General features: G+C 32.2%; 1 protein-coding gene across 2 annotated transcripts in view; it reads left to right on the top strand.

Annotated features, from left to right (window-relative positions):
• LOC124356853 (striatin-3) overlaps positions 1–19473 on the top strand; it is a 52252-nt gene that overhangs the window by 12410 nt on the left and 20369 nt on the right. Inside the window, exons 2-7 of one of the 2 annotated variants that reach the window (XM_046808113.1) lie at positions 431–534; positions 3634–3798; positions 3892–4063; positions 4189–4374; positions 13279–13363; positions 17367–17497. In XM_046808113.1, coding sequence (XP_046664069.1) covers positions 431–534; positions 3634–3798; positions 3892–4063; positions 4189–4374; positions 13279–13363; positions 17367–17497 — 843 coding nt within the window. Of the gene's footprint in view, positions 1–430; positions 535–3633; positions 3799–3891; positions 4064–4188; positions 4387–13278; positions 13364–17366; positions 17498–19473 lie in introns of both variants that reach the window. The other variant, XM_046808112.1, reaches the window with a different exon arrangement.

The raw sequence follows: 19473 nt of genomic DNA, 5'->3' as shown, positions 1-19473 counted from the left end.
GTTTCACTCTACTAACCAATGTGTTTTCACTGACTTTTTTTAATTAGCAAATTATGTCATAAATTTATAACACAATAAATAAATCTAAAAAAACATCGGTATTTATTGTGAATTAGTCCGGGATAATTATATCAACTGTGTTCCACAGAGGTTTCGTTTTTGATGTTCTTGTTTCAGTTTCAAACTAAAGTTTCTATTTAGGCCACTATATAAAGCCTTTGCTTACTTGGGCATTGTTTCAAATGGAGCTCATTACAGTATTATATGACACTAGTAGTTCCGCTAATTATACTCTTTCTCATGCTATACCTTGTAGCAAGTTTCCCTATTTGTTTTAAATTAATTTCATATTTTCTTCTTTAACAATCTTTTATATTTTATAGTAAATTTTAAAAGCGATGATTGTGAAAACAAGCAATTTTTGTTCCAGGCAAGGATAGCATTTCTTCAAGGAGAGAGGAAGGGTCAGGAGAATCTGAAGAATGACTTAGTTCGACGGATTAAAATGTTGGAATATGCTTTAAAACAAGAAAGGTTTGTAAAATAATTTATTTAACTACCATATGTGATTCTATTTTGAAACTGATTAGATTTGGGAAAATTATATCCTTACAAACATTAATTATTTAAGCTATTAAAATAATGAAATTAACTGGTGTCCCATAGGTAATGTCATGGCTAATTTCATTGTGTCTTGCAATGTACATGATTGGTAGTTTTGTTTAATTGAGTTTACTTATATTCTTGGTCATAATACCAACTTTTATTAAGTTACATAATTATCATTTTAGCTATACTGTACATTCTATAGTCGATTGTATTTAGTAAAGTTTACTCAAAATTGAAAGAAATGAATGAGAATAAATAATTATTGTTCATTCTAAGATAAATAAAAATAGTTGTATGACATAAATAAAACAGTCATTCTGTAAATCATGGAGAGTGTTGAGTGTGTGAGCTAGAGCATAAGGGTGTGACAATAAAAAAGTACTAATCAACGATAGTATCTGTATTAAATTCATCAGTGTTTGTTCCCAATATTCAACAAAATAGTTGATCATTATACTTTCTTGATAATGAAATCTCAGAAACCATAATGTCCTTATTCCTCTGAAAATAAATAATACTAGATATATTGTTATTTCTTCATCATTTATAAAGAATTCATTCCTGAAATAGCTCTGATTCTATCAGTACTTTTTAATTCATCAGGTAATCAAACTAAATGATCCAAAAATTTCTAAAAATAATGAAAACACATTGAAAAATATATTTTACCACTCAAAATTAATGGTGTTTGGAAATGTTGGGTGTTAAATTTCCACCTTTAACTTTAAATGATAGAAGTAGGTGTAATACATATTTATCATTCCATCAACAAATATATCTGACAAAATACACTGAATAAAACCAAAGCAATCATAATAATTATAATCATGTCATAATCAATAATCATAATCATAATCAAAGTACTTAAAAATGAGTATTAGTCAATATTAATTTAAACCAGCCTAATAATTAAGAAGTTGCATATTACTTGAATCATAACATTTTTAAACAATTAAGTGAAATAATATTTTTTTCAATCATATAATAAAAGTATGAAGCATAATATAAACAATATAGAAATTTTAATGTTATAAAATTTAATTTATTTGTATTTCAGATTTAAGTCATTAAAAAATTATTTACCGTTTAATGAATGAAGCTCAAACACCAAGGGTCGTTGTGGATATTGTTTGTTAACTTTTATGTTTTAAATATCTTTAAACGATTTTTTGATAAAAATATTATAAATTGTTTTTCCACATGCTCCCCCCTCAACCCTCCAAGGAAGTGTCTGTCCCATGAATCTCACAGTACTTTTGAAGCTTATTAACTGGAAGATGACTCAATGGAATACAGGCTGATTGAAAAGATTTTTTGGATTAAAATATCTTTCAATTAAATGTATTTATTTGTTGGTACATTAAACAAAATTAACCCTCTCCTGCTCGCAAGGCATGAATCGGCAAGGCCACCACATAGCCACTGCAGCTTAAATGGCACAGATCGGCACGCACTGCTTTACCCACTAGAGCCGATAAGTGCTGCTCTCGAGTAGCAATATTTTGTACTATTAAGGGTTGTTTGCTATCAGGAGACCATTTACTTTACTTTTACAGTAGATTTATTCCATTATTTTGCTATTTATATTAGTTGTGCGGAAACAATGGCGGGTTGTAGTCGTACACTTCGTGACAGTGAAATTGATCTCGTTATTAGTAGTGATTGCGACGATTCAAGTGAGTGTAGTGATGTACCAGAGCCTTGTGAAGTGGTTGGTGGCATTGAGGATGTAGTTCGGAGTGATCACAGTGGCAGTGGCAGTGACGGCGAGCCAGACAATGACCTTCACCGAGTAACTGTCCAACAAACAACCCCGCGCCACCGGCGCCCAGCTGTCCGTGTGCCCCCTCCCTGGTCTCTTACAATCAACTTCATTGAACCAAATATTTTTATAAAATAATTAATATATATAATTATAGTTAATTACAATGACAGAACGTGTGTAAGTTGATGCGCCCCGTATTTTGACTGAGCGAATTAATTGAGGTTAGAAGCACCGTGAGCGCCTGGAAACAATGCGAGCGGGAGAGGATTAAGGTAACACAGTCAGTATTACTTAAAATACTAAAACTAAAATACTATATTGTAGTGCTATAATATTAATACTTTAACTATAAGTAAAGGAAGTTATGCTTTTTCCATAATAAATATTTCCATCCTAAGTTTTCCACCTTATCCAACTACAACATGTTAGGGTGTTCCCCTTTGTTTGCTATGATAGGCGTACAAGCACACAAGGAAGTCAGGTTGTTGGAGGAGTTGCTATTTACATTAAAGATACCATTGTCTGTGAAAGGTATACTCCACCAGAAACCATTGACACTGGAATAGACCACATATGTGTCATCTTAAGGTTCAGAGGTCATAGGGTAGGCTTGTGCTTAGTGTATAGACCCCGCCGGGTGTCATATATAGCTGCCTATCATCTCTGTTTCACTTCTTGTTTGTTGATTTAGCAGTCAAGGTCAACTCGGTGATTTGTCTTGGTGACGCTAACATTGATGTACTGTCAAAGACTTCTTATGAACTTAAGTATATTTGTATTGAAATCTTGAAAGAAAATAATACAATTGAAGTCGTAAACGAACCAACATGGGTGAGACACTTAGCCACTGTTAGACCACATTATAGTGGAAAATTATTATGAGAGGAACAGCGTGATCAATTCAACAAATATTCATGACCACGGAAAATGCAGATTTCAGGAAATCAAAGAGAAGGAAAAAGCTACAGAGACTTTTCAAAGTTTGCTATTCAACATGCTGTTAGCCAGATTGTAGATGTGAAGTGGGAAGACATTTGTGAAATAACAAATGTAAATGACATTAAGCAAGTCATCAGTTTGAATATAAAAAAGTATATCATTAACAAGCAGCTATTGTATCTAAAATATGTATAACTACCGATTGCTTACTGTACTTCATTGATGCTATACTTTTAAGTTTTTTAATATTCTATGGGATTCATCATAGAGGGAACAGTATTAATTTATTTTCTAATATTAAAATGATAATGTTTCTGTAGGGCCAAGTTTCACAAGCTAAAGTACGGCACAGAACTAAACCAAGGTGACATGAAGCCTCCGGTCCTGGATGAGCCTGGGGTCCCAGAGGTTCAGGTGGATGAGGAGGCACCTTTCACGTCTGTCAACAATATCACTTGGAAACAGGGACGTCAGCTTCTCAGGCAGTAAGTTTTACAATTGACACTTTGATAATCAGTACAGTTTGTTAATATAGGTTTAAAGAAGAAATTCTCATTTTCTTGTATTTTTTTTTGCAGATATCTACAAGAAATAGGTTATACAGATACAATAATAGATGTAAGGTCCAATCGTGTGCGGTCTCTATTGGGTCTCAACAATAACGAAGAAACTGTCAGTGATCGAGTGCGTGAACCCTTCAATGCTAAACGTAGTATAGAGAATGAAGGGAGAAGGACACCAGCAAAAAAGGTAAAGTGTTTTAATATATTGTATAAATACTAAACAAATTTACCCCTCAATAAGTGCGTAAAATATCAACATTAGAAAGTTTTCTCTCATATGACACTTGAATGATATTTCTGTTTACGTGATAGGTGCAGTCTAGTGCACTAGCAGAAGCCATGATCCTGGAGACAGAAGCTGCAGTCATGGCCAACTTTGAGTTTCTGTCTCAGGCTGACGTAGAGATGGACGAGGATGATGATATTTGTGACGAGTTGGATGATACTCAGGACATGGACGAGCAGGACGAGATCACAGCTCCTAAGTCAAGACGCAAGGCAAGGCCCAAGGTGGTTTGATTTTCCCCTGGTTGCTACAGGAGATCATGCTTCTTAGTTTTTCCCTACATCTGTTATAGGACCTGCAATACTTTCTCGAATAACGTTCCATCCATTGCTTGTTTTGTACATCAAACTTTCTTTACTCATTTTACTACCAGTCTTTTCTGATCCTTCCAATATCCCTCAGTTTGACTCCTTCTTTTTCAAGTAAACCTCTCTTTTATTCTTTGCTTGTGCCCAAACAATTTAGTAAGTTTTCAAGTTTATTGGCCTCCCATTTAAAATTATACAAGGAACTAATTCATTGCTTTTTCCGTATTTTGTTTCAATTTCATGCTCTTGTATTATATTTCCAGTTTTTCTTGTGGGATTTTGTTATCAGTCTTACTTTGACCCTAAATATAATTGCTGGCCTAAATACAGATTTTTAATGCTTTACTTATATCTTGAATTTCATCTTATCTGAATACCTCACCTACCTACCGAATGTTTTTTTATTTTTTTTTTTCAATTCTTCAAATCATCTTCACTCTGCATGGGTAAAACGCTACAAAACCTCTCCTGATCAAAGCTAGTCTTTTATTTTTACCATGAGAAAATAAGTCCAAATTGAAGAAATAAACTTAATTTGAAAAATACACTAAATTTATTATTCTCATTTACCATTTAATAACAAGCTTATATGTGCTTCTAGATTGACAATCATCTAATACATAATTATACATTCAAATATTAGTGTGTGTGTGTGTGTGTGTGTAATTGTTTAAAAGGATGACAAACTATAAAGATTCTTTCAATTAGTAAAAAATAGGAAGTTATTATACAGGCTCTGATTTTTCTCAATAGATGGATTACATGTACATGTATCAGTGCAGGGCATAAAAATAATTCAATAAATCATTGTCCCAGTTTATTATGTCTGCTCATATTACAAAAATTGTATTCAGTAGTTAGATACAGAGCATTGAAATGTGGTCCACGTATCACTAGGTTAGTTGTATACAATTATAAAGCACTGAACAATTTGGCAATGTTTAAAAATGTTATAACATTTTATGAAAGTAGAATTTTTTCCCAATACGTCTAGATTAGTAAAAGGTGCAAAATGGTGTTGCAAAAAATGATACACTTATAAAAATCTAAGGAGATCCACCCAAAATATCAAAGTTTATTTATCGGCTCAGTACTCCATTTATCACAATATATAAACAAAGTAATTTCACAGATTGAGCATTCAAATTTTAAACACGTCTTTTCTACAACAATGAATGTGTCACATTGTGTTTAGTCTCAAAACACAAGTTGTGAATTGAATATCTACCTAAAGATCAATTTAAGTTACCTCATTAACATGTATTTTGTTTATGGAGTTCAATTGCCTCAGTGAAGAACTGAATATTCTTCTCTGTCATGCAATTCTCCTTTCAGATTTGAGCCACGAAAATTTAGTTGACAATGCATTACCAAATTGAGTCATTTATGTTAACTTGGTCACATATTTACTTTTCCTTAACCCTAAGGTGGCAGCGACCAATTTTTAGAATTATATGTTGTTTTAGATTTTAAATTTATTAAAAAAACTAAAACTTATCTTTTATCATATTGTGTTGTACAAGGGCTATCCAGAAAGTAGATTACATTTCGCTCTGTATCCTCTGGGGTCGGGACTAGCAGCAATTTTCATGTCAGGACATTTCTCCGTTCAGTGACTATCCAGCCATGCTAGTGAGAGGTCACTGTCGCTCCTCGTTTTACAATAGCTGTTTATAATGTATGATGTAATTGAAAATCTCAAGAGTTGTTTAGTGTGGTCGGTAATACTGTTTTTGTTGGCTATGCACGATAAACCAATTAAGATTTAGTGCCAACTCTTTGAAGTTTATGGGAACGATGTGATTACTGAAGGTGGAGTGCTTCATTGGTGCATTAGGTTTAAAAATGGCCGAACTAATGTGTATGATGATGAATGAAGTGGACGGCAAAACATTGTGACCAGTCTGAAATCGATAGAATATTAAAAAAGACCGATGATTCAAAATAACAGAACTCTCACTTATTTTTCCTTAAATTTTAAGGAATTGGTTACACAAAATTGCTAAGTAGAGGTTAGGGCACCATAAATTTTGTGCAAGATGAGTACCGACCACACATGGCAAATCGGACTCGAGGAGTCCTGGATGCTTTAGGTGGGAGGTGTTTCCACATCTGCCTTACAGTCTGGACCTTGCACCCAGTGACTACCACCTGTTTCCAGCAATGAAGACATGGGTTGCGACGCAGCGACATGGAACTGCGGGAGGGTTTGACTATCTGATTGAAGTCTCAGGTGGTAGAATTTTATAATGCTGGAATTTAAAAACTAGTTCATGGCTATGATAAGTGCCTAAATTTGTACTGTAATTATATTAAAAAATAGCATTTGAGTGTCTTTTTCAAATGCATATATATGATTTTTTTCTTGTAGATTGTTTATTTATATCAAAATATAATCTACTTTCTGGAAAGCCTGTGCGTGAGTGTGTGCGCATTGGTATGTGTGTATATATATATATATATATATATATATATATATATATATGTGTGTATACGTACACATACATACAAAATTTAAATTATGAAAATGAGACCATGTCCAAAAATCCTTAAAATAAAAATATAATACAATTCAGAAATAGGCAAAATCTGCAAAATTTTATCTGGTTTATCAAATTTATTTTGTATTCAACTTTTTTGTTCAAATAACATATCTGCAACAATGCAAGTAAAATTATGCAAAACGTTTTCACAGAGTGTATATTTTCTCACAAGTTCCTAATACAAGTCACTAAAATTGTTTTTGACGATGAAAGGACTGTGAAGAAACGGAATTATTCCACACATTTGTCATTGTTCCGTGATAGAAGAAGACACTAACTCTGTGTGCTTCAAGATTTGCAGTCCGATCCTTTTTCTTAGGTGTATAACTAACCTAACCGCTACAATACGTCATACCAGAGCGTTGTGACATGTATAAGTTAGGCAGGAATCACAACAGCCATGTTGTGCTTATACTCCAAGCACACTATCTCTAAACCATACACTTAATACAAAGAAAATAATAATTATTATTGGAACTAAACTAAAGGAAACAGATCACAATAGGTCTGACCAGAACTGACTGAAGGCCACTAGTAAATGGCGATTTACATGGCAGAAACAAGATTGCGGCAAAACAGGACACGGGCATGGGCCTTTTCTATTGGATCATTCTAGATGAACTTCTCAAAACCATACTGTGACTCCATATTGGTTTATTAGAAATATATAATCTGTTTGATACTTTAGTTTCCTTGTTGCTATTAATTTTTCAAAATTGGCAGCCAAAGCCGCCAAAAGTTTGACTGATGTTTGAGTGATCGGATGGTCCACTAAATTAATGTATAAAGCCTTGATTAATTCTCTTTTAAAGAAATGAGATTCCCGGTGTTTTGTGTTGACTTTATCTCAATTCATACGATGATCTTCAGGCCAACAATGATGTAAAATTGTTTACTTTTCTATTAGCGCCAATCTCGTGTTTTGTTTATGTTCTTTCCTAACATTTTTTTTGCCATATTTATGTATTTCATATTGCAACTACATTTTATACTGTGAACACGATTTATAGAATCTGTGTGCCAGTTTTTTGTTTTATTCTAACCGAGACTTTTGTCTAAGAGTGTTTTGTATTTAAAAAGCGGTTCTAATGTCCTATTCTTCTGATTTTCTCGGATAATTCCGGCACATAAGAATTAACCTAAATGCAGATTTTATGATAATTGCATTGTTTTTGATACTAAGTGTCAGGAAATAAAAATAATTAAGTAATTCCATAATAATAACAACCAAATTTAGAATGATCAGATTAGAATGGATCAGGAAAATAAAACATAAACACAAATGGAACTAGATGTGTGAGGGCCATTGCTCAGTGATGCTAATTTAAGAATACCAATCATTTTAAAGGGATTTACATAGATTCAAAGAAAGTTTTTAGTTCTAAATCATATCTTGTACTTTTTACTTCAATTTGATAGATTATAATATGATCTTCCAAAATATATGCCTTTAATCTGCAATAATATGGGCGTATATTTGTACCACTTGTGAAACAAAATGTATTTTATACTTAAAATTTAAGAAAAATTTCAAACTACCCATATTACATAAAAAAATAGAGAAAATATTCATAAAAGTACAAAATTTCCATAACTAACAAAAATTAACTATCATTTGTTTGCTTCTTCTCGAGCAGCTGCCATTCCAACATACACAGCAGACATGTTGCATTGCACGAACATAAGCAAAAAATACAAATTGCAAGCAAAATATTATATACAAAAATTTGTTAATAATTAGGTTATCTATTTATGGTTTTTTAAACACAAAGTACGGAAAACCGTTTTAGCGATCGATAATATTAGTATCAGTCAGATAAATGGTGAAGTGGATCTCCGCAGATTTTACTTTTGAATCCTGTAGATTGATTCTCGAATCTGAAACCTTGTTGAAGATTTGATTTGGTTTTGACACATCACTGGCAAAAATATTTATTTTCGGGGTTGCTTCTTCAATAGCATATCTCAGTTAGCAATGTATAAAAGTTTTAGAGTTATTTAACTTGTGGGTTTTATTCTCTAGAGGAGTTCCCTTAAAATCTTTTGGTGTTTTAAGTTTACTGCAGAAGAATTAATATGAAAAGCACTCAGTTTAACATTTTTACATACTCAACTATACAAACACACTAACTACATTCACACATTTTACACAATCAGTAATTACACGTATGTTTATTTACTCACGGTAAACAACAAAATGTTTACAATTATTAGATAAACTGGCAACATAAAAATGGGGTTACAATGTTTATTAGATATAAAAACAGAATAGTACACAAACAGAAATAGAATCAGCCGATTACTTGGACCAACTGATTGAACAATGGTGATAAATTGGAACTAAAAAGAAATAAACAAAAATGTAGCTGCGATCAAGTGGGAATGACAACCACTACTTGAAAGTATTTCTTATCTATTACGCTAGATTGCATATGTATTCAGATGAGTGATTATTTATCACAAAACATTATTGTGAAAACTGTTTAGTGTGATAGTGCTTCCTACATGCCTATGCCCTCCTGAATTCGTTGTAGGATTACTAGTCAAAAAGGTATAAATATCAAATCAAAAATTTTTACTTAAGAAATCAGAATTGGTTAAGTAGGTTTGGTGGCAGTTAGACACAAGAAGTTTTGATGCTGTTACACTGGTTTCTTCTTTTCTGGATGAAGAAATATGGCTAGAACAGTAAGAATTAGTAGTGAGGAAGAGTGACTAAATGGAAAGAATCTGCATAGCATACCATAATAACAAGAAAATTAGCTGTCTGGCTCTTTCCCAAAATCCACAATCCCAACTTATTGTAACTGACATGGCTCATCCATTTGTATCAATTCAGATTTATAATGCTTACCCCCTACATCCTGTTCTGTTAGTCAGCATCATACCATAATAACAGTAAAAAATAGCTGTTTGGCTCCTTCAAAGTATCCAAAATCCCAACTCATTGTAACTGACATGGATCAACAACCTGTAACAATAAATTTATAAACAGATTTATAATGCTTACCCACATCCTGTTCTTTTAGTCAGCATCATACCATAATAACAATAAAAATAGCTGTTTGGCTCCTTCAAAGTATCCAAAATCCCAACTCATTGTAACTGACATGGATCAACAACCTGTAACAATTTATAAGCAGATTTATAATGCTTACACCCTACATCCTGCACCACGTCCCCTTGCTCACAATATCATTCTTAGTTCTTCCTAGTTAATTACCAGCTATTTATTCTTATCTGTATTTTGTGTTCTATTCCTTATTCCTTAATTCTGCATGCACAAGACCATATATTTATCTTTTTTAATTTTCTCTAATAATTGGTCCCCTTACAACTTTGGGAGTTTCATACTGCAAACCAATATAGCTTTAATTAGAGATAGATTGAAAGTTTGATGGTATCATTTGATTTATGGCATGTTAATCGATTTCATAAGTAACCGCTTTTCTATACATGCATTGATGTGCATTTCATGATATTAATACTAACTTTGTATATAACTAACTGCCTGAGACAGATAGAGTTTTTAGGCTTGCCATTATTATTTACAATAGAACTATAATAGTAGAAGAGTGATGAATATGAAGGTGGAAATAAGATTCATATGTGCCATAAAAATGATCCCATCACTATAGCAGACCTGTGTTAAGTCTATTATTAAGTCTTAATAATACCTATTATGTCTAAATTATGTTTGAAATAAAATGTGTAAAATGTTAATAGTTCACAAATTCGCTGCAGAGAAGGTTATAATAGTTGTCTCTCTGCTATTGCAAACGTTTGGCATATAATGAAGACAGCATGCCACATGCATTTAATAAGTATTGTCTTAAAAGTCCGTTATAAGTGTTATGCTATTAAGGCATATAGAATTTTATTTTGCCATGCGAAGCCATTAATTTGTAAAATTCCTAATATAACTCAACAAATATTAGAGTAAACAGACCAAACAAAAATCTAAATGCAATACAAAATCAAAGCTCAGTGAAAGATGCAACTCGAAATACTGACCTAAGTAAAATTTTATCCAATATACACTGTTTATGGATTTATACAGGAAGAGTAGATTGTTTATCAATGTTCTGATTTTGAAATTCTATAATAGGCCCAGGAAACGTGGAGGCTAAATAAGAAGGATGAGAAAAAGCTTCTAGTTTTCGAGAATAGAATTTTACGTAAAATTTATGGGCCATCATATGAACAAGGGGTATGGAGAAGAAAACATAATAGAGAAATCAGGGAGCTCTACAATAGTACGGATGTAATAGGAGAAATAAAGTGCAGAAGACTCCGTTGGGCAGGCCATGTTTTGAGAAGAGAAGAGAAATGCAAACTGAGGAGGGTAATGTACGGTAACCCAGAAGGAAGACGACCCCGTGGGAGACCGAAAGTGAGATGGTGGAACCAGGTGAAGGCTGATATGGAGAAGGTGGGCGCTTCAGAGGAGGATGCGGAGGACCGTTCAAGATGGAGGAGCTTTGTTGGTGCGGCTAAATATCACCTCCGATATAAATGGCCCTGGGAGTAAGAGTAAGTATAATAGGCCCAGAAGAGAGAAAGCTCTAAGACAAATACGATCGACATGGTGCTCTAAGGATCACAAAGAATTTAATAACACTTCAATGGAGCAAGTGTATTGTTTCTAATATTGTAGTATACAATTCTTGCTCCTGCTAAAGGATATTACCTTGCATTTTTTCGCATTTATGGGGAATTGTAAGAACACCACTTAATTATACCGTCCAGTGATCTGTGCAATGGAATTCCATCCTCATTGCACTTAGCTCTTCCAAACGGTTTAATATCATCACCATACAAGAGGGATTTCAATTCAATGGCCTTTTTTTATCACCCAGGTTGAATAAAAAAAGGGCCTAACAATGATTCATATGGTACACCAGAACCAAATGCAAATGTATCAGATTTAACCCTGCATATTTCACAATCTCCCATTTGTGTAAGGCAAGAATTTAACCAAGAATAGGAAGAATCTTTTATCCATGACTGACACTGTCAAAAGCCTTGTGAAAATCGAGATAAATGGTGTGAAACTGTTCACCATTTAGAAAAAAAATTATGGAACAAAATCCATATCAACAAGTTAGTGACTGTTCTAATACCTTTTAGAAAATCTTGCTGTTCTGAGGTCTTTATTTTGCCGAGTAAAGGTGATGGTCCAGTAAACGCATTTAATGGTCTTTGGAATTTGAGACCAAATACTATTTTGGCCTTTGGTTCTTAATATTTCCCTTATCTTCATTCTTTAAAATTGGTATTGGATAACCTATGAAATTGGATGATTTTGAGACCTATGGAGAAATGCCCTCCCTCAAACTTCAATTAAAGAACTCATAGCATCAATGAAAACAGCACACAGAAATACTTAAAAATTTGGAAGGTATAGTATCTGGTCTACCACTATTAGTAGTAACAGAAATATCCAGTTTATTTTTGACCTTGTTTATTGCTTTATTTTTTTTTTTGAGTGAATGTACCACTGCTAATACTAATGCAGCACTTGTAATCTGAAAATGTGCACAAGATGTTCTACACGTTGTACCCGTAGTCAGTAGCTCAGTGCAGTGGCGACTACTCCAACTGAAAGACCAGCAAATTTTGTTGTTTTTTGAATTCTGATCAATGGTAGTGTTCACAGAAAATTTCTTTGCTATCAAAATTTTGCGCATCAAGAATTTTTAATTTTTTAACTAAAGACCACAACACGGATCCTCTTCTTGATCTGAGACATCTTAGTTGATTAATGCTGAGAAAGCTTTTGTGTCAATAACTTGCACTTATAATAAAACACACAATCAAGCCAAGCGAGGAACTGTATGTACAATCTAATGTATGATCTAAACAGACTGATGCAGGGAGGAGTGCGTATTACATGTGGAGGGACAATGGCGCATAGTGTCTAGGGTAGGGGTAGTGAGCTATTCGGCAGTGGCACTTTTAAGCAGTTCCTGGAAATAGCTGTAATAATATAGCGTCTTTTGTGCATTTACGAACGAACGTCAACTTGTTGAGTTAGTACTGTAATTATTTTTTTTTATTTATTTATTTTTAGCTGTTAGGTTCTTGGGAAAAAGTTTGTGGATAACCGAAACCCAGGATGCCGATCCCGTGGATATGGAAAGTTACTGTAGATAGTTAACTTTTTAATTTTAGGAATAAAATCTAGATTCTGATTTTTGTTTTTGTAATGTAGTATATTTATACTATGTTTTTAACTAGATCTAAAATAATGTAATAATTGCAGCTGGAACCAGATGATGTTGATGCGGATGCAGAAGAATTCCTAAATGAATTAAATCTCTTGTCAGATGTTCCCGTAGTATATCCAGGTAAGAAGAGCCATTTGTATTATAAAAATGAACCATATAGAGTTATAAATATATGACTATTATGTTTTTAGCTATAACTCATGAGGTTGTAGCAAAGTACAGTACAAGCATTGACAAGTGCTCCCAAACGTCATATTGGTTTTAGTTGTAAATAACAATTTTTTTTATCTATTGCTGTAAAGATATTCCATAACAGTATAAAACTAAATGTACATTCAAGAATTCAACTTGTTAAACTATTATAGGTTGATCTCAGTTCATCAAATCATAAGTTTCTAGCCCATGTGTTGTAAACTTTAACTTTTGAATGCTGGATAGTTTTTTGTTTTGTATGAAATCAGTTTTTAATCTAAAAAGTATGTATTATTGTATTATTATGATGTAATGAACTCTTTCTTTGTGAAAGGTGGGGAAAGAATATTCTGGGGTGACAAATTGGTTATCTATTATATGCAAAGCAATTTAATTATCTTCTTGAAATTAAACAAAATCCAAGATAGCAAAAACTCATTTAACTGTTAGCGCTCGCAGGGTGAGGCTGACCTGTTGATGCGTTGTTTTACCGAGGCAGGATGAGGCTAATCTGCCTGCTGTTGCTTATTGCGTCATAGATCAAATGTCTCACTGAAAATCGAATAGAAATCGATCTTGACATATACTTCGATACATGATAGAATAGAAGTAATCGACTTTGAGACACAAAATAATCTGTTTGCTTCCAAACACTTACTTTCCACACTTTGTAATTTCTAGATCAGCTGTTTTACTTTAATGCCACGATCATCATGTGGATTGTATTCTGATCTGGACCGTTTGTTTGTTTACTTTGTTCAACACTTCTGTGACTGTGATGTATTTTCATTGTTTCTTTGCAAATAGGGATTCCTTTGTTTCATTTAAGTAATATACTATTGTGTAAGTGATTGTTTATCACTATTGTGTATACCATGGAACAGGATTATTTGGATCGGAACAAAATAGGTGCAGTCTTAGATGAATATTCAGATGGCAATGTAAATAGTTTAGTGATTTTGATGGTGTTGGAGAAGATTTTTTATTTGACGATGAATACGTAACTGATGATGAAAACGTAAATGATGATGAAAACGTAAATGATGATGAAAACGTAAATGATGATGAAAACGTAAATGATGATGAAAACGTAACTGATGATGAAAACGTAAATGATGATGAAAACGTAAATGATGATGAAAACGTAACTGATGATGAAAACGTAAATGATGATGAAAACGTAAATGATGATGAAAACGTAACTGATGATGAAAACGTAACTGATGATGAAAATGATACTACTGATCCTCATTACACTGATTTAGATGGTGACTTGCCATCACCTATTTCTAATAGGCCTATTAGTACAAGAGTTGCACATTCAGATATACTTAGACCTAATTTGTTTAACAAGTTTTATTTGTCAAATACAAAGTCCCAGATTGCAAAAAACGTGGTATTTCGATAAAGTAATATTAATGTTACCTGGTCATACAGGAATTAAAATGATATTTATTTGCATCCACACAATCAAAATATGTGGTATCCTGAAAGAAACATGTAAAAACCAACGAATTATAATAATGGAACGCGCTCTGGGCCGGAGAAAACCGAGCCGAAATCCTGGGCTGCGTTCCGAGTCTGCAGGCGCTGGAAATGGGCAAGAACTAACTCCGCCCATATGGCAGGCATTATAGTAATGATCTAATATCACTTTAAAACGCCTTGTAGACTTAATACAATTGTTAGATACTACAATTTATTTATTATTACAAATGTTAGTAGCTGCTTTTTACCGTGGATTTTTATTTTCTGTTAAAAAAACTGATTTTTTGTTGCAATATCAAAATAACTGAGATTTTGACTTTTATTTTTCTTACAAAGTCGGAAACAAATATTACAGGCATTAAAATATTATCCAGATGAAAAAAAAACAACTTTTTATTGACAGTATTTTATTTCAAAATAAACTACAAAAAATTTACAAACATGACACACTTAATCTACGTGTTAGAAAATAAAATTATTTTGACCAATATTTTTGCCTTATTTCTAAGTTGGTTTCTTTTTTAATGTCAAAAGTTTTTGTTTTTTTCGATGTGATGAGATATTATTTAAAAAAAATAGTTTAGTCACAGTTTTAATTCAAAGTAACTCGTGGCTTCCTGTCAATTTAGAAGTGGTCGCATTTGTTTGAGATAACTAGAGTAAATAATAATATTTTACAATTTTCAGTACCGTACATCATCACTTGATCTACTTAATTTACCCTTAGATTTAAAATCAATAAAAAGTTAATGTGTTCTAAGATCAGCATCATTGGCATGGAGTACAGAACTTGGTGAGTTCTTGCCCACTTTAAGCGCCTGCAAATCCATGGATACACCAGTAACGCACAGCTGTGTGCGACCGGAAAACACAACATGCTGCTTATGGGCAGTGCGCGTTCCAGTAGTATAGTTCGTTGGTAAAAACATAAATGTTAGGCATTTTCTGCAACTTAAAAAATAAAAATTAGAAAAAATGTTTTACCACTTATGATTTTTTGTTAATTTTGGTTCTCAAAAATAATATAAATTATTCAGATCAGGGTTTTTATATAATATATTAAATAACTTTCAAGAATGAGACTGTAAAATCTTTTAAGATGACAAAATATAACAAGAAACATCTAAAACACCAAATCACTCCTCAATCCACAAATTGTAAATTGATTAGGCTACCAGTTCTTGTTAAAAGTAATTCAAGGGCTAAGGGTTAATATTATGTGCTTTGTGTCTAAGTAAATGTATGAGATCTAAAGTAAAAAAATAAATAAAAAATTTATAAACTGTAAATTTGGCAGTTTAGATTATACGAATATATAATAATTACGAATATAATCAATCATAACTAAATATCCTTTTAACAAACTCCCAACATATAGCAACTGTAGAAACAGATGAGTTGAAAATGAAAGCCATTTTGTTAAAGGCTTACTGAGTCATTGGTCCAATATAAATATTGCAAAATTAATATCTGCAATGAGGGCAAAAACTGATGTTTAAAAATGAACGAAGTCTTTGAAGGGCTTTTCATTCCATAAGCAATGAAATAGTGACAGAATGATGATTAAACAGTTGTCCTTTTGTGAAACATAATTGGTCTGTAATCAGTGCCAACCATAGTTTGTTACTGAAGTAAGAAATAACTTTATTGTTTAGTCACATATAAGTTTATTATTCCTTAGCATTGGTTTGTTGCTGATTTTGTGACGACCAGTCACTCCACCTAAAATGTCACTGTCAAGAACTTAAAACCTAATCAAATCAGTGTTAAGTTCTTTGTTTAGATTGGTATATTGAACAAATGTTAAGATTGGACCATCATATCTTAACAATAATATTCACTAACTAACCCTTTAAGTTCGATGGTCTCAACATAGTAGATGCAACAAAATACAGGTGAATTGACGATGTTGATTGGGTAGACAAAATGTAATTAGAGAATATTTAATATAGTACATAGTTTAAATATCCGAGTAACTACAAATCTCCATTCAATATGTTTCAATGTATCAATTGGTGTCTTTTTAATATTTTCTCCCTCCTAGATCTTTGGAATTATTACAAACTATAATGTTGTTATGACATATGTCATCCAACATATTCATCATAATATGCATATTATGATTATGGGTGGCTAGAAGCATTGCGTTTTGATGAAAACAACAAACAGTGTACAATTTATATTTAAAATTGATTTTGAGTTTATTAAAATAAATATTAATTGTTATTTTAAATATAATAAAATAAGAATTACTATACAGTATTTAGATTCAATGTTCTTGTTGAATGTGTTCTAACATTAGTATTTACCCACAATGTGCAAATTTATATTTAATATGTTTTTGATTGGTGGATAGTAATAAATTATTAATGACGATTCTCTAACACTGTCTTCATAAAATACTTTTTATACAGTGAAATGATTAGTGTTGGTTGGATTTCAGGCCAAGAAAATGCCAGAAGAGGTATGCCAGAAGAAGAGGAGGAGGGGATTGGGATTATCTCAGAGAGTACCCTGGGTCTGGGGGAGTTGGCAAGACTGACTGTAAACAATGAAGCGGAAGCTGCGTACGATGTAAGTTGCCATATTTGATCATGGTCCCATCGTTAATAACGGAGATTATAATAATACAAATAAAAACAACATTTTGATGCTGTTTTCTCTTGTGAGCATTTACCCTCAGAAGATTTGCTACAAATTGTATTTCTTTCATATACAAATATATAAATCATTATATTATTTTTATAACGCATAAATATATAAATCGCATAAAACAATTTTGCTCTTGCTAAAAATACAATTAATTAATTTTACCTTCTCAGGCTAAGTAATTATAATTATAATCAGCTGATATTCAGAGCTTAAATTAACATGTTAACTTCCAGTGGAATTTCTTATCTTTCTCTTAACTGAGATGTAGATTATATTTGGCTGGTATCATTCATGATAATTTAAGTTCATATCTGTCTGAAATGTGCTACAATCTGTGGTCATTCTAATTATCTGCAAGTTATCTCTGATGGTATTTCTGTTATGCAAAATGACTACTGTTGTTATTTGGTGGCTTGTAGTTGGCGAAAGTTTTTTTTAGTAAACCTCCTCGCCTAATGTTTATCTTAGTAGACAACATAGCTGGATGGTAAAAATCAAACTGTCAATTGGTTAGATGTATCACATACTGCCAACCTCGGTATTCACTATATTAACACAAGTTACATGTTATGTATTGAAATAGCTAGCAAGCTTCTGGAAAGAAGGTTTTAAAAATTTAGTTATATAGTACTAATGAGATGAATCTCAAATCCACTAAACCTTCGAAGAAACTTTGGATTCAAGAATATATTGCTAAGATTTTGCAATGAATTTTCAGAGATTCACTGTGTCACTACTTATTGAATAGAAATTAGTTCATATCCCACCACTCGCAATGGTTTATAGATCAATAATGATATATGTACAGACTGATAATATTGCAAGTTTTTGGAATTCACAAATAATGTTGCAAACAAAATCAAACATCCATTCAAAGACTTGGTCTAAATTAACTTTACCTCTCTTCCTGCTTATTATGTAAGCATTTATTTCATTGTTGGCTAAACAGCACTTACCACCACCACCAAGATGATGTAACTGTAAATGGTACAGTTGGACATTTTATGTAGCGTCGTTATGTTGGCAAAATTGTTGTCTACTTTTATATGTATACATGGCAACAGTTTAAAAAATTAATACCAATTGTAAGAAATTATTCAAAATTGCCACCCTTTGTTGGATAACTTCCGATTATTGAAAATTATACATAAATTCATTTATGTTTATTCCTTAACATATTGTGATAAAAAATTCACATGAAACTGTAGGTAGATAGATATAACAAACATAAAGTATACCGTTTTGTTTCTGTAGGTTATTAATAATTTTCAAAAATCTTTGGTATATACTTAACTTTTTTACGCCTTAAGAATTCTTAATACTTTGAGTATTTTTTTAAAGTATACAAATTATCTTATCAAGATATCTTGCGTAATGATACATTTACATTATTGAAGTTTCATAGCAGTGTTCAAATAATAAACATTCCAGCGAATGGTACTACAACGCAAGAATATGCGTAAATTAGATCGAGTCACCAACTTTTAACATTGACTTTCACTCTAGAATTTTTTTCACTATATGAATAGTCAACATTTGTTAATATGTCACATTTTAGAGTCCTGAATATGATTGTATTTAGCTTGTTTACAAATATATTTATTCTGCTATTTTCTTTTTGCTATCACGGTTACCCATAAGAGCGATGTAAGAATTTGCTATGCTCAGACAAATCTCACCATCATGGAGGTTAGTGTTGCTAATGTATAAATGGAGCTTCATGCAAAATTTTTAGTGTATAGGTCATTTCTTTGTTTAGATGTCCTGTGGACAGATAGACAGACAGATAATAATACAAAAAAGAAGTTAACAGAAAAATTACTCATCTTAGAACTTATTCTTGTAGAAATGAAGTTTCATGCAAAATTTAAAGTCTACAAATGAAATCTTTCTCAACA

The sequence above is a fragment of the Homalodisca vitripennis genome, chromosome 3 (assembly GCF_021130785.1).
Source record: "Homalodisca vitripennis isolate AUS2020 chromosome 3, UT_GWSS_2.1, whole genome shotgun sequence".
NCBI lineage: Eukaryota > Metazoa > Arthropoda > Insecta > Hemiptera > Cicadellidae > Homalodisca > Homalodisca vitripennis.
Note: the sequence above shows the minus strand (reverse complement) of the source record. Positions and strands in the feature narration are given on the sequence as shown.